The sequence below is a fragment of the Onychostruthus taczanowskii genome, unplaced genomic scaffold, assembly GCF_017590055.1.
Source record: "Onychostruthus taczanowskii isolate IOZ18803 unplaced genomic scaffold, ASM1759005v1 scaffold39, whole genome shotgun sequence".
Lineage (NCBI taxonomy): Eukaryota > Metazoa > Chordata > Aves > Passeriformes > Passeridae > Onychostruthus > Onychostruthus taczanowskii.
The window spans coordinates 7,474,343-7,488,213 of record NW_024501348.1 but is presented as its reverse complement, the minus strand read 5'-3'; the positions used below and the strand labels follow the sequence as shown (position 1 = coordinate 7,488,213).

General features: G+C 38.9%; 2 protein-coding genes across 4 annotated transcripts in view; one reads left to right on the top strand and one right to left on the bottom strand.

The window, feature by feature from the left end:
* The window catches only part of LOC121339981 (pleckstrin homology domain interacting protein), a 106,606-nt gene extending 92,757 nt beyond the window's left edge, over positions 1 to 13,849 (bottom strand). For all 3 annotated transcript variants that reach the window (XM_041412280.1, XM_041412282.1, XM_041412281.1), the window contains exons 1-6: positions 13,491 to 13,849; positions 13,323 to 13,381; positions 13,113 to 13,142; positions 12,895 to 12,954; positions 2,905 to 3,055; positions 2,694 to 2,792 (exon numbers count right to left, since the gene is read on the bottom strand). In XM_041412280.1, coding sequence (XP_041268214.1) covers positions 2,694 to 2,792; positions 2,905 to 3,055; positions 12,895 to 12,954; positions 13,113 to 13,142; positions 13,323 to 13,381; positions 13,491 to 13,536 — 445 coding nt within the window. In that variant the 5' untranslated portion in view covers positions 13,537 to 13,849. The remainder of the gene's footprint in view (positions 1 to 2,693; positions 2,793 to 2,904; positions 3,056 to 12,894; positions 12,955 to 13,112; positions 13,143 to 13,322; positions 13,382 to 13,490) is intronic.
* The window catches only part of LOC121339993 (translation initiation factor IF-2-like), a 2,465-nt gene continuing 2,128 nt past the window's right edge, over positions 13,535 to 13,871 (top strand). The window contains exon 1 of the mRNA XM_041412330.1: positions 13,535 to 13,789. Within this exon, the coding sequence (XP_041268264.1) occupies positions 13,535 to 13,789 (255 nt within the window). The remainder of the gene's footprint in view (positions 13,790 to 13,871) is intronic.

Genomic DNA, 13,871 nt, shown 5'->3' with positions numbered 1-13,871 from the left:
AGTTTTCAGGGGAAATACATATTTGTACAGATCTATTTTAATTGGTATAAGCCAACTAACTACAAGGCAGGTGGCACAATATACACAAAAATAATTCTAAATAATACCCCATCAGCATCATACCTGCATTGATTAACAAGGCTAGGAAATAAATTAACAACTTTATACATTCACTGAAATGGAAGTTAAGTTTTCCTGGACAACACAGAAGAAATTTTCAGTGTCTTTGTTCCTGTTCCTTAAACATTAGTAGGTTATCTACCTGAAATACATAGAGCCTGAAGAATAATAGGTTCTAACTTTTTCTTTTACATAAAATGTAGTCTTCCCAGGGGAAAACTGGAAGTTATTTAAGGAAACAGAAAAAAGAACTCTAATTCAATTTATAAAAGAAGTGTTATTCAGGTTCCTTATTTCATTGAGAGATCAGAGTAGATAGAATAAGATACATCAAAAGTAAATGCTTTAGCATACAGCTCTGAAACAAATATCCCAAAAATTCAAATACACTTCACAGTTGAAAACATTCAGTTACCAGCACTTACACGAATGTTTGGAAAAGGAAATTACTGGTCATGAAAAAAGTGGTATTTGAAATAACTGTAATTTTGCAAACATTCAGTGTTCTGCAAAAGGTTCAATAAAAATAACATTAATTTAGAAAGCCTGACTTGTTCTTCTCTAAAAAGAGTCTGAAAGTTATTTTTCTTAACATTTTATTTCACTACCACAGCAGCTCTACAGCTTTCTTTGAACTTCAGCTACCATGGATCTCATACACTGATCTTTTTCCCTTTAAAAATACACACCAGCTACCATACACTATAAGCAACAGTACAACATAAAACAGTCCTTTATCATTCCGAGTCCTCCAACGTTTTAAAATTTCTTCACAAGAGAAGCTAAGCAAGCACTACAGAAATCTTAGCTATTAAAAAGCTCAGTCCTACAGTCACCTTGCAAAAATAGCCCAAGGTTTTCCAAGATTATTATCATCAAGCCATTGCACAACCACTCAAGAAGAAGGGAATTCTCTAACCAGAAACAAGCATTTTCTCCTACACAGCTAGAGCACAACACAGAAAACGCCCTCTAAGTGAATACAAAACTAGCGGCTCTAAACAAAACCACATTGAATGATTCAGGCACCACATTAGGGTTTAAGTGAACACTTCTGATCAATACACATACTAGCTGAGGAGTTCTGAAACCTCAGCTCTAAACAGCAAGCCACATTCTCATCCTACAGTACAAGCATCTACAGAAATATCATGGAAAGCACGTAACTTTTGCTTTAAAATGGAAATGCTACTAGGACACTAAATACTCTGGCCTCTACCGAGTCAAAATTGGCTGTGCTGAACCTGAGAGTTTAGCTATAGCATGGCTCTGCTCCAGCTGTTGAGAGAGAACTATAATTCTCTGGATTAAGTGTAATGGTGTGTATTTTGAGATTTGATTTTGAGTTCCTTCAACTGAAGAAAAAATAGAAATAGCCCAAATTAACCTCTCTTGATTTTACATTTTATACATGTTGTGTGTATCTATTTAAATTCATTAAAACTTAGAGGCTACCAAAAGCCTCCAAAAGGAGTTTAGAGATTGAAGAATTGCCATGGCAAGTTACCACATTAAAAAAGTCTCTGTTCCTAATAGTGTCTGCCTACATATTTATATCGTATACTATACATGAGGTATGTAAATATATTTTTTCACATATTTTGTTATATATTAGTTTCCCAATATATCTGCGAATCTTCTCTTTTTTTTTGCCAAGACAGAAACCTTTGTCTTTGCAGCAGCAGCTGCACCTGATCCAGAGCCAATCAACTGGATATTCTCTGCCCACTCTCATCCAACACTGCATATCTATCTGCAACTACCATTTTAGTAAAAAAATCCAGTCCTTTTCTGGTGTAATCCACACAGACAATTTGGACTTAATCATTCCTCCTTCAGTGGACATCAATAGAGAAAGATGAAAAGATGCCAATGATTCTGCTCATTTTTCTATACATGAAAAAAAGAGAAAGGGTGCTCCTTAAAGAATCTTCTAAAACATCACATCTTGATCCTTCTAGCAACTAAACAAATGTGTATCTTTGTTCTTAAAACATGAAAGCTAACAAACATTTCAGTGACCATGTGAGAGCTTAAAAATAAAAACAGGAATACCTCTGACCTCCAGCTTTCAATTTTTCAACAGTACAGACAGCACATGCACCCTTCATGATACAGCACAGCAGAGAAAGCTAAAGGACAGCTACAAAATTAGTGAATGGTCCAGAGAGCAAAAAGAATAACTTCTACAAGACTCAATTTTTTCCAAAGGAAACCATTACCAGTCTACATGACTTACTTTTCCTAACAATGGGTGTAGGCCTTGCTGCCCTATAATACTAATTATTTATCTACTGGCAGCCTTATTATATCTTTAAGCAACAGTTTTGTTTGTATGTAGTAATTGTTTAAATACATTTCATTCAATTTCTTACTTCAAACAAAAAATTAGCTTCAGAGAAAATGCTACAATAAACATAGAAACACAGCATCTTAATAAAAACACTAGGAGTAAGGGATGTGACACTAACAAGGGTAAATATAAACAGAACTACTATTTATCTCTCACCATCACAATAATCACCCTGAGAGTTAGGTATTAAAATGGCAGTGCCAGAATAAAATTGACTTACCTATACTAGGTGGACTGCCATAATTTACAGGGGACTCTGGAGGCCTTCCACAATGTAGTGCAGCAAGAGCAGATCCCTTCCATACAACATGTTTGCAACCTGTTTGTTAAAAATCACACCAAAAAATGAAGGCAAATGAGCTTTTTCATGCAAAACCACAGGAAAGGTATGAAATATCAAGAACTCTCAAAATTCTCATTAATTTTCATACTTTTGTTTGTACGAAGCAAAGACTGTCTGCCAGCCCCTAATAATGTCTGCACTCCAGGGACACTTTGTGGAATTTCTTGCTCTAGAAGCGGTCCAAGTCGATGGCATATTTGAAGCAAGTGATCAGGTGCCAAGTGTCTGTAGTATTTCACCTATTACATCAAAGAGCAAACAGAACATTTGAGAAAGAATGCATTATTTTTGATGCATTACTAGTTTAATCTCCACACCCCCCCCCCCACCTTTTTTCCNTCCCCCCCCCCCCCCCCCCAGATTGTTACACAAATTTGTAACAAAATTGTAGGATATTATAGGATAAAAAGGAATAATGACCTTTAAGTACAATAATTAATTCCAGCTGGTCCTAATTAATTCTTCTATTCAGCACATGCCACTTTGTACAGAGAACTGTCGGTATTTACTATTTTCTGATTTCAAGACACAATTGGTCATACACTAATAAGCTCCCTTATAACCACAGTAAAAAAAATGCAAAGTATATATTAAATATTACATTTAGGTAGTGGTCTGGTCAATTTAAGTTACTGTAAGATAAAGATGAGACCAAGATTGTAAAGACAGGAACATTCACTTCTTTCAAGAATTACAAATACCAAATAAATAACATATCTTCATAAAAGAAAATGCAAAAACATTCTGCATCAATTTACCTAAGTTTAAACATCTTGAAACTTCATAATTGGCTTGTTTTACATCTAAAGCTTTTAAACAAAAAATGTTGACTCAAGTAATTTAACTTTTAAATTGGTATGTGTCTTCCCTATTGCATCTATAAGCATGACAAGTTTTTGCAACAGGTCATAATTACACAGTACATAAACAAGCGCCTATTATCAGCAACATAATTTCTCACCACTTGATAATAAACCACCTTTAATGACTGCCAGACAAAAACAGTTTATTCTTTTGAACTACTATAATTCTAGATCAGAGAACTGTCTTAAATAACAATGGGGGAAAAATGCTTTTGAAATGTACGTGACAACAGTAAAAATCCTACTAACATAAGGCTTTTGGTTAAGAAATAGCATTTTTAAAATGCAAAAGCTATTGCCAATTCAGACTATAACAAAAACAAATTAAAATAATAAATTAAGAGGGAGAATAGACTCAGTTTCTCCAATTCTTGTATAGAATTTGGCATGTAGTCATTTTGTCCTTCATACAGCCTGAAATATATCTTCACAGTTTTACTTCACAGAAAAGGGGGGAAAAAAACAGCAAAATACTGAAGAAAAAGCTTGTGATGTTTTGATATTCTCTAACTAGAGGAGGTCTTGACTGACACACAGAATGATGCTTCTGTATTACACCCAATTAACAAAATACCTCATTCTTCATCAAATGTGCTCCTATCTTGCTGACACACCACAATCGTTTAATGTACTCCAGCAGTTTGTTAACACAAAGAGTGCTGATGTCTGAAACTGAGGTTCTGGAAAAACCTTGCTTACACCAGTAATTCCCACCACCACCACCACAATCTCCTTGTGAAGGAGGGGTAGTTTTCTCTCTCCTGTCTTGATCTAACACTGGCCAGCAGTCCAGCCTTCTGCATCCACTTGCTCATTTTCACTGTAGTGGAACGGTGGAGAAAATCAGATGGGTAAAAGAGAAAAAACTTGTCGATTGAAATAAAAACAGTTGAATAAGTAAAGCAAAATCTGCACAGCAAGCCAGGCAAAATAAGAATTCATTTACTACTTCCCATCGGCAGGCAAATGTTTAGCTGCTTCCTGGAAAGAGGGGTTTTCCTTCTGTGAATTACATTAAATTTGTAGAAAGCCTTGCAAACTGTCAGAATTTGGCTGCCTAAAAATTAAACAACTTGCAAAATTCACACAAGTGAAAAAAACTTTTCTTTAAAAAAATATTTAAAATTTTATTTTACTTAAATAAAATTGCAGCTCTTCATAAAGATCAGTTAATTTAAAATTACTAAATTCAATGTCATCAGACAAGCACAGAGAAGAGTGGCAAAAAATAATTCAGAATTATTATGAAAAAAATTAATCATAATAGCAAATCAACATGCTTTTTTCTACTTAAAGGAGTAATCACAGTCAAAAATGCATGGGAGCTCTAAAATATCTAAATAGCCATAAGAAGTTACAAAGCTGTATACACTTTTGCCATCAACAGTCCTGATCAATTTCCTTGGCATTCATTCTCCTCTTTCCTACCAAAAGGAGCACAAAAGCTTAACAAACACTGCTCTTTGCTTAATTCCATCTGAAACCAGAATTACATCTGCAGAAGCTGAATTCATCTCTCAAAGATTAATAACTACTGAGTTTTTCTGGTTTAACCATGAATAACACAACTAAATACACAACACAGTTGTCATTTTAGACTGCTCAAGACCGTACAGTTTTACACAACCTAAGAAATGCACAAAATCTAAAGTAAATGAAGTAAATAATCTTTGACACATCCCAAAACCACAGCAAGCTGACATCTTGAGTCATATTTCTCATGATTTGTCATCAGCCATGTGCTCACTTTTTATTTTAGCAGAAACTAGGTAGGCTCAATTCCGCTTGCAGTTTTTAAAGCAAATGTTTTGATAAGAGGTATCTCTCTGTTTTGTTCTTGATCATCTGTATTAAAGATCTCAATATATACCTTACACCCACACTACAGTCTCTTCTCATTTAAGTCCATTTGTGTGAAAAGAGCTATTTATGACACATTATGCAGTAGTTGTGTGATGCTTCTTCACAGTATTTGTCTAAGTAATCACAGTACACTACTAAACAGCATTTGCAGCAGGTCATTAACAAACTGATTCAACAATCCTTAGCGAGATGTCCACTTTGCCAAAATAGAAGTGGCATTCCCCATTTAAACACTTGTCAGTTGCAGGAAGTTTATAGAGCTATTTCATGAACCATGCACTGTCAACACTCAACCCTCATTTTCCTCCATAAAGTACACACAAGAAACTTAAATAAAAGGTAGGCTTCATTTCTCTGTAAAATCAAATAAGAAAACTTATTTAATAAAGTCTTTCTTCGGACTGATTTATTTTTCCTTTTCTTCTTCTACAAACAAGTCAAATGTGGAACTTGAATAACTTGTTAAAAACAGGCTATTCATTTTCTCTAGGTGACATGTGTTATCTACTGCAACTGCCTGACCACTTCAGGGCTGACCAAAAGTTAAAGTACAGTATTAGGGGCACTGTCCAAATGTCTCAGCCAGCAACAGGCTTGGGGCTTTAACTGTCTCTCTGGGAAGTCTGTTCCAGTGCTAATTTGTATGTGTGAGTATTATAGTGGAAGTCACTAATTAAAAAACTGTGTAACAGAAATTCACTCAATTTCTCCCTTTTGAAAAAGGAAAAATGAGAATTGCAAAAGAGATAACCACAACCTGGCAGCAACAAATCAGGACAAGACAAGACAAGTTTGTTTAATACATTAAACTAAAATTATTCAAATTGTTCCATGGTGCAGTCTACCAGGAAACAACTCTTGCAGTGACAACTGAAAAAGGAACCTAGAATCAACAAAAATGTGTCAGAAACAGAAAAGCTAAAGACAATTCAGAATGACATTTGAAATTAATAGAATGAAAGAACAGAATAAAATTTGGTTTGATATCAATCTCTGATTCCAAGAGAGAAAGGAAAGCAAAAAGAAAAAAATAACAGATATACAAGTATTTAAAATTCATACAGCTCTAAATGAAAGTGAAAACTGGACTCTAGAAACGGGAATTTTAAAATTATATGCCAAAACTGTGATGTCAAACAGCATAAAAAGCACAGGATTTTTTCTCTGCCAGTCTCGGCTGAAATTCTAGCTGTTTTTCTTCCTTGCCCTATTAGACTTTCTTCAGTGTCTAATTCTGTCTGTTCTCCCAAAAGAAACGCATAGAAAACGTGCTTTTAAGGTAAAATAATAAACCTCTTTTTGTTCTCACAGTCTTTTCACGCAAGTTAATACTTCTTAACTATTACCGTAACATAAATTAAGCTCTGTTAGCAAGTACAAAATTTTCAGATCTTAAGCATAAATATTATTTTCTAGAAAATCAGAAGCAGCATTACCCTCAAACCTCTCCCTTTACCAACTACCCCCATTCCAAACAAGCAGCAGGGGAATACACAAAATGCAGCTACACACCTATCTGGACCAACATACAAATCTTTATCACTTTGAAATGGACCTAAGTGCTTAGATTTCCATTCTGCATGACTCTGCAGCATCATTCAGCATCAGAATCACAATGAATAAAACAAAAGAATCGTGATTTGACCTAGGGCCTTTAGTTAAACTTGCAATGCATAATGCAGTTATTCACCACCAGTGTTTTAGATGCCAAGTAAAATATGACCTTATTCTAGTGCTCCAAATACTCCGCACACTGAAACATTCTCTCAAAAATTGTTAGTTTCCTCCCTCACCCTGCTAACAGTCAACATGTTCAACTACCAGGTTTGGCTGTAAATATGTTTCAGAAAAACACATTGCTGCACAAGGACATTTAACAACAAAACCTGTGGCAGTCAGCTATACCTATATTCCAAGGTGTGAGAGCCCAGTCTTACTAACACCAGCGGCTTTAACTACCCTGCTATGTAACATGCTACCCAAAACAAGCCCCAAACTGAATTACAGTAATTGTTGTACTGTATCAGATCATCAAGCTAATAGAGCACTGTGTACCACCAGCCACTGCCTTATCACTTTAAAATTAGGGATTGCAATGAAATGCAAGTAGTTTCTCTGAAGAATTCTCATTCCCTTTTTTCTTTGTTTTAGGGCGGAGGTGAGGGGTGGTCTGGGGAGACACAGTAGGGACAACCAACAACAGGGAGGGAGAACTACTTCCCAAAAACATATTTATTTCTTGTATACTCTCTAATTCTGCTTGAGCTAAAACTATACAAATATTTAACCACTATTTCCAACCAGAATGACTATTATTTTACTGTGAGATTACTCTTTCTCTAATTAAATACATCTGTATGAAACAAGCCATCCCAAGAACACCTTATTTTTTAATAATTGTTAACTATGAATGCTTTTAATGCTATTTAATAGGTGTGAGGCCAGAGCAGATAAACTCAAGCCTTAGTATAAACAGTCTGCCACAAGCTTAACACATGAGAAGGTGTGAGCAGAGGCAGCATTTTTTTACCTTATGGACTAAGATGTTCAGCTGTGCCTGTTACTGTTAAATTACCTGTAACTGCGTGCCTTTCTTAACTCACTCGTAATGTTTTGTGGGTTTTGTTGAGTTTGGGGTTTTTTAGACTAAAGTTACACTTTAGAAACTTGATATTCCTCTTCATCCCATCTCTCAACAGTGTTTCTTAGTCGAAGTTTGAAAGAACTAGCACAGAACAGTTGGCTTGGCCAATTCTCTTGATTATCTGTGGAACAAACCAGTGTGTGGTGCTACCCACAACAAACAAGTGTTTCCCCATATCAAAATATAGTTTGAATAGAGAGGTTTTAACATCACCCAAGTTCTCAACTATGGGAATAGTCTGTAGAGCAGAAGCACCTGTCTTTCAGAACTCAGAGGAGATCATTTAAGTTGACATAAGTCCAACAGAAGCATTGTTAATGAGACCAAAAATCTGGCTAAGGATAACAATCAGAACATTTCAGTTTTCTTAGCCACAGTGCCAAGTTTTTCAGAACACCTTCCATAATATTGTATAGACTGTCCCCAAAATACTGTTAATAAAATCTAGGTGATAATGCAGCTCTCTGATTCAACTCAATTTTCCTCCCTAATTCTTTGAATATCTTTACAGAACAAGCTTTCTTTCCTAAAGAAATAAACCACTTAGTATCTGGTTACTTATTAAGAAACAATTTCTAAATAGTAACCACAATTCTGCCTAGAAGACTTAACATGAACAAAGAAACACAGTATCAATGTACTCAATGTCCCAATCCCATAAATATTCTTTGTAACTTCATGCAGGTTTGCATCATAAAAAAAGAACAGTGCAATGGCCTGAAAAAAGTGTTTTGTAATTTTCACTTGAAATCACATTTAATAATTGTGGTCTGGAGAAGAGAAAGGCACAAATGTCAGCAAATCAATCATCAACAGCTCCTGAGACCAAGACATACTGCCTATTAAACATATTGGGCCATCCTATTTGGGGTGAAGTCCCAGCTTTCTCCATCCTCAACCACCACCACAGCAAATAAAATTCTAATTCAACAGAATGACAATTACATTAATATTCTGGATAAGAAAATTTACACAATAGTTGTGACCATCTACACTATGATGCTTGTACCATAGAAGACCTTAAAAACAAAACAAACAACAACAACAAAAACCCAAAAAAGACACACACACCCCCCAAAAAAAAAAAAAAAAAACCAAAACCCACAACATTCCCTATGGTAGCTCTAAATTGTCGACATTAATCTCAACAGTTGGTTTCATTCAGATGAAGTCTACTTTGCTCCCAAAAGAAGCAACTGCAACACATTTTCCATCCCCTTCGCACCCACTCCTATCATCTCCCTCATGGTGGTTGTAAGACCCATGGTGTAGCACACAAGAAGAGCTGAGCCATCTTAAAATTACTGTTCATTTTTCAGACAGGTCTGCTGCCTCATCCAACTAACCAAACATTTGGATGAGCACTCGTGCCTACACAAAGGATGCAGCAGAAACGCACAGCTTTCATCCACAGCATACAATTAGAGCAGCTACACCCATAGGGAAACTGCAACATGAAAAAAACAATTACCCTGGAGTCAAATGATGCACCAAAGCTTACTCGTGTAACAAAGGCCCTAACAAAGGCGTTGAAAAGCTTAAAAATGTAACACAACACTTAAACATCTTATCCACAATGTCTAAACAATTCACAGGACTGCCTTGCTCTGCTGTTAAATGAGCTGTTAAATCTTAAAACTTCTCAGTTTCTGTTCCCCATAGTGAGAAAACCTCAATCTTTCAAAAGAGAGAAAAGAAGCTATCCTACAATTTGCAAGTTTTCACAACAAAACCAAGAACACAAGACATCCTGAGATCTGTTACTGAGGAGTCCCACCATCCTTGGTAGGGATGAAAGCGGTCTACCAGGGACTCAATTGTCACAGGGTCTTAGGTTATAGAGCACAAACAGAAATCTTAATACTGGCAACATTAGAATGAGATCAGCACTCTGAAATAAGAGGCTACACTATCAAAGCCATATTCAAGTTATTTATTTAACCACACATACTGACTCTAGAAAAATATAGTATAGGAATACTGAAATACAAGAAAAATCATTTAAGAACATAATATAAGTATAATAGCATTTCTAAACTCATGTATTTGTCTGTAGCATTACAAGAACTCACAGCATGGTATTCACTTCTTTAAGAAAATGAAACATTTACTTTCACTGGCCAAACAGAAAATGAAAGTAACTTGCAAGATGAAAATTACACCAGATTTAATATTATTTGCACAAATTAAGTAACAGAAATAAAACATCTAGGGCTGTGAATTCCAGTTTAATAACAAAAAGTTAACTCCAATAAAAACTCTTAAATAAATGCTTTCAAATGAGGACAAAATCAGAACGATCATCACTTGAAAATATATTCATATACTTTAAAGGAATTATTTTTCAAAAATATGGGTATAATAAAAGGCATGATTTTGTACACAACGAAAGAGAAGCTTCGGATTACATTTCATCCCAGTTACACAGAGCCTTTATTCCTTCCCAGAGTAAAAGTCATATATCTAACACTACATTTACTGGTAATTTTATTTTTTAGCCTTTTATCCCTTCAGACCTCATTACAATGTTTCATGAAAGCTTAGGGCATTCATGTCTGAGAAAAGGTATCAAAACATGGCAAAACGTGCCATCTTGAGAGGGAAGAGTTGGCATCTTAACGCTGGAAAGATTAAAAATAAACAAAACAATGTTAGCTCAAACATTCTCTACCTCAAAGGCTAAGAATCCTTTGCTTTGAGACAAGTAAGTTTTTGTTTAATGAAAAAGGACACAGTGAAAAACTCTTCTTTTGTATAAAATGTAACTGTCAAGCTGCAAATAGGCTTCCGTGCCAGCTTTCACGTGCCTAGTATGTCAAGTAATACAAAGTTCACACAGCTTTGACAACTGAGGCAAGAACAAATGCAGGATGGAGGGAAGCATCAAGAACAAAGTAACCAATTATACACACATGCCCCCCAAAACCTAGGTAGGGAAAAGGTGGGAAAGGGTTACACTTAGAAATGTTTATTAGGAAGTCTAAGGAAACTTTGTTATGAACAGAAGACTTGGAAAAGAGAAAGGACCTAGCTAGCATCACCTCTCTGAATATAAGGATCCAGCATCAAGTCCAAGTTTTGAGGAAGTACATCATGTCATTACATAGCTATGCTGACCAAATTGGTATTTACCTGCATTCCACAAAGAAAATAAGTTTCTTGGAAAGGGTCTGAATGAACCTATTTCTCACCAACTCTTCTTACTTCAAACTTTAAAATGTCTTTTTTCCTCACTTTTCGCTTCTTCACATGCTTTTATACTCTGACTATATAGAAGAAACTCAAATCCATACTACACTAAGACTGTACCTCCAAGTCTTTACAATTTATAGGATTAAAGAGAAAGGTTAATGATAAGTTTTACTAAGCAACTCCTTGAAATTGTTAAAACAGCCTCACAGCCTTACAAATAAATAAGTAAATAAGCATAGCATAATATATCATGCACTTTGAAATTCCCAGTTGAGTTTCTTCAGTATTTGATTTCAAGAAAGTTAAAAAGTACTGGTATGTATTCTTGTTTTTCACAAGTTAATTGCTGTCAACTCTTCCACGCCATACACATGAAAATGCTGGTGCCAATGCAACTCTTGCTACAGAAAAAAAGCAATGCTGTAAGTAAACCTGTTCTAACTGCAATAAATACCTATGCTTCATACTATAACATTTGTTATAGAATGTTAAAAAATTTATATGGCAACAGCCTCTATCAGAGGCATTACAAATGGAGACTGTTCTGTCTCCTTTCCTGTAAGTTCAAAAGTTCTCAACATATCTGTTTCAGAAGTACTGGAGCACAGAACTACTACAAGCAACCAGCAAGTAAAATCTCTCTATGATGAGCATCACAAACAGGGCTCAGCCTTTCTCTTAAATCGTTGTCAGAAATTCAGAGACTAAATTATACAATAATGTAACTGCAATGAAAACAATACTAGCAACAAGTTGCTAACAGACACGTTTCAGACACCTTAATTGCTGTCCTCCCAAGTGCTACAGTTAACAACACCTTAGGAAAAAAACTATCCAGGCCCCTCTCTGACAGCCAGAGCTACATCACTGCGAGTGGCACTTTAACACTGATCTAACCCGAGATGAAAAACACACGCTAGGAAATTTTAAAAAAGAACAAATCAAAACTCCACCTAAGTCAAATTTCTGATGTGACCCCGGCAATGCCGGTTCCTCCCACGCACCAGCTACACGGTACATCAAAATCTCCGAGCCACACGAGGCACCCCGCGGCGGGGCACGCCCGGGGGCAGCCGGCGGGCCCTGGCCGCGGTGCGGGAGCGGGCGCGGGTCGCGGCCGGGCCGCGCGCGGCTGTGGCGCCCGCCCGCACCGCGTCCGTGACGTCGCGGAGCGAGCGCGGCCGGGCCCGGCGAGCGCGTTGTTATTGACCCCGCTCGGGCGGGCACCGGCCGGACCCCGGCCCGAGCCCGCCCCGGGACGCTGACAGGGGGAGCAGGGAGGGACAGAGGCTGTCAGAAAAATTTAAAAATTAAAAAAAAAATTCCAAAGTTTTGTTGCCTTTTTTTTTTTTTCCTAAGTTGCTGCCTTTTTTTTTTTTTTTTTTTTTTTTTTTTTTTTTTTTTTTGCGGGAAATTCAATTTTTTTACCGGGCTGCTCAGGGAGAGTGAGGGAGGGGGAAAAACAACTTTGCCCGTCGCAGCGCTCTCTCCTGTTACCAGCGCCTGCTCCGCTTACCAGGTTCTCGTAGCTCCGGGGATGCTCCTTGCCCGTCCAGTCCGTGCGCTTGGGCAGCAGCTGAGGGAGGGAAGAGAGGACGCCCCGTGAGCGGCTCCCCCCTCCCCCGAGGAGCCCCCCGGCAGCGCCCGGGATGGGGCGGGGGAAGCGGGAGAGCGAGGGAAGGGGGAGGGAGGCCGCAGGCGGGGCGAGTGCCGGGTGCACGGCGCCGCTCTTACCTCTTTCTCCGCCACTTCTCGGATCAGGACCTGCAGCAACAACAAAAGCGGGGCGTGAGAAAAGGTTTCAAAAAGAGGGAAAAAGGGAGAAGGAGGACGAGGCGGCCAGCGCGCCGCCCGATCAGCCGCCCTGCCCGGCCGCCCCCTCCCCACCAGGCCCGGCGGCGCCATCCATCCATCCCTCCATCCATCCATCCCTCCATCCCCTACCTGAGCCGCTTGCTGGCATGGTCCGTCCTCCAAAAAGCGAGCGATGAGGAAGTAGAGCTCTGCGGGAAGAGGAGAGGCCGTCAGGGCTGGAGCTCGCCTCTTTCCCGCGGTCTTCCCTTTCTTCCCCCTGCCCGCCGCCCCTCTCCGGATCCCCGGGCCACCACTCACCCGCTCGCAGCTCCGCCGTGTGCCGGCTACCGCCGTCCCCGGACATGGCGAGGCGAAAACCGGGGAGGGGAGGGGGGGAAAGGGGGAGAAGGGGGGTTGCCCGGGCCGCGCTCCCGCGGCAGCGTCGGGTCCCAGCGAAATGCGCCCGCCCGGTCGCTGTCACTGCTCGTTCACCGGGGAGAGTCTCGGCTCCACCATTCAACCCACGGGCAGCAGCAGCAGCAGCAGGAGGAGGAGGAAACAACAACTCGCAGCCGCCCGCCGCCAACGCCGCCGCCGTCGCCAGCCAGCGCGAGCGAGCGCGATCCCTCCGCCAGGAGAAAGAGTCCCCTCCTCCTCCGCGCCCCCTCCTCAGCCCCCACGGCCCCGCGCGCCGCCCCT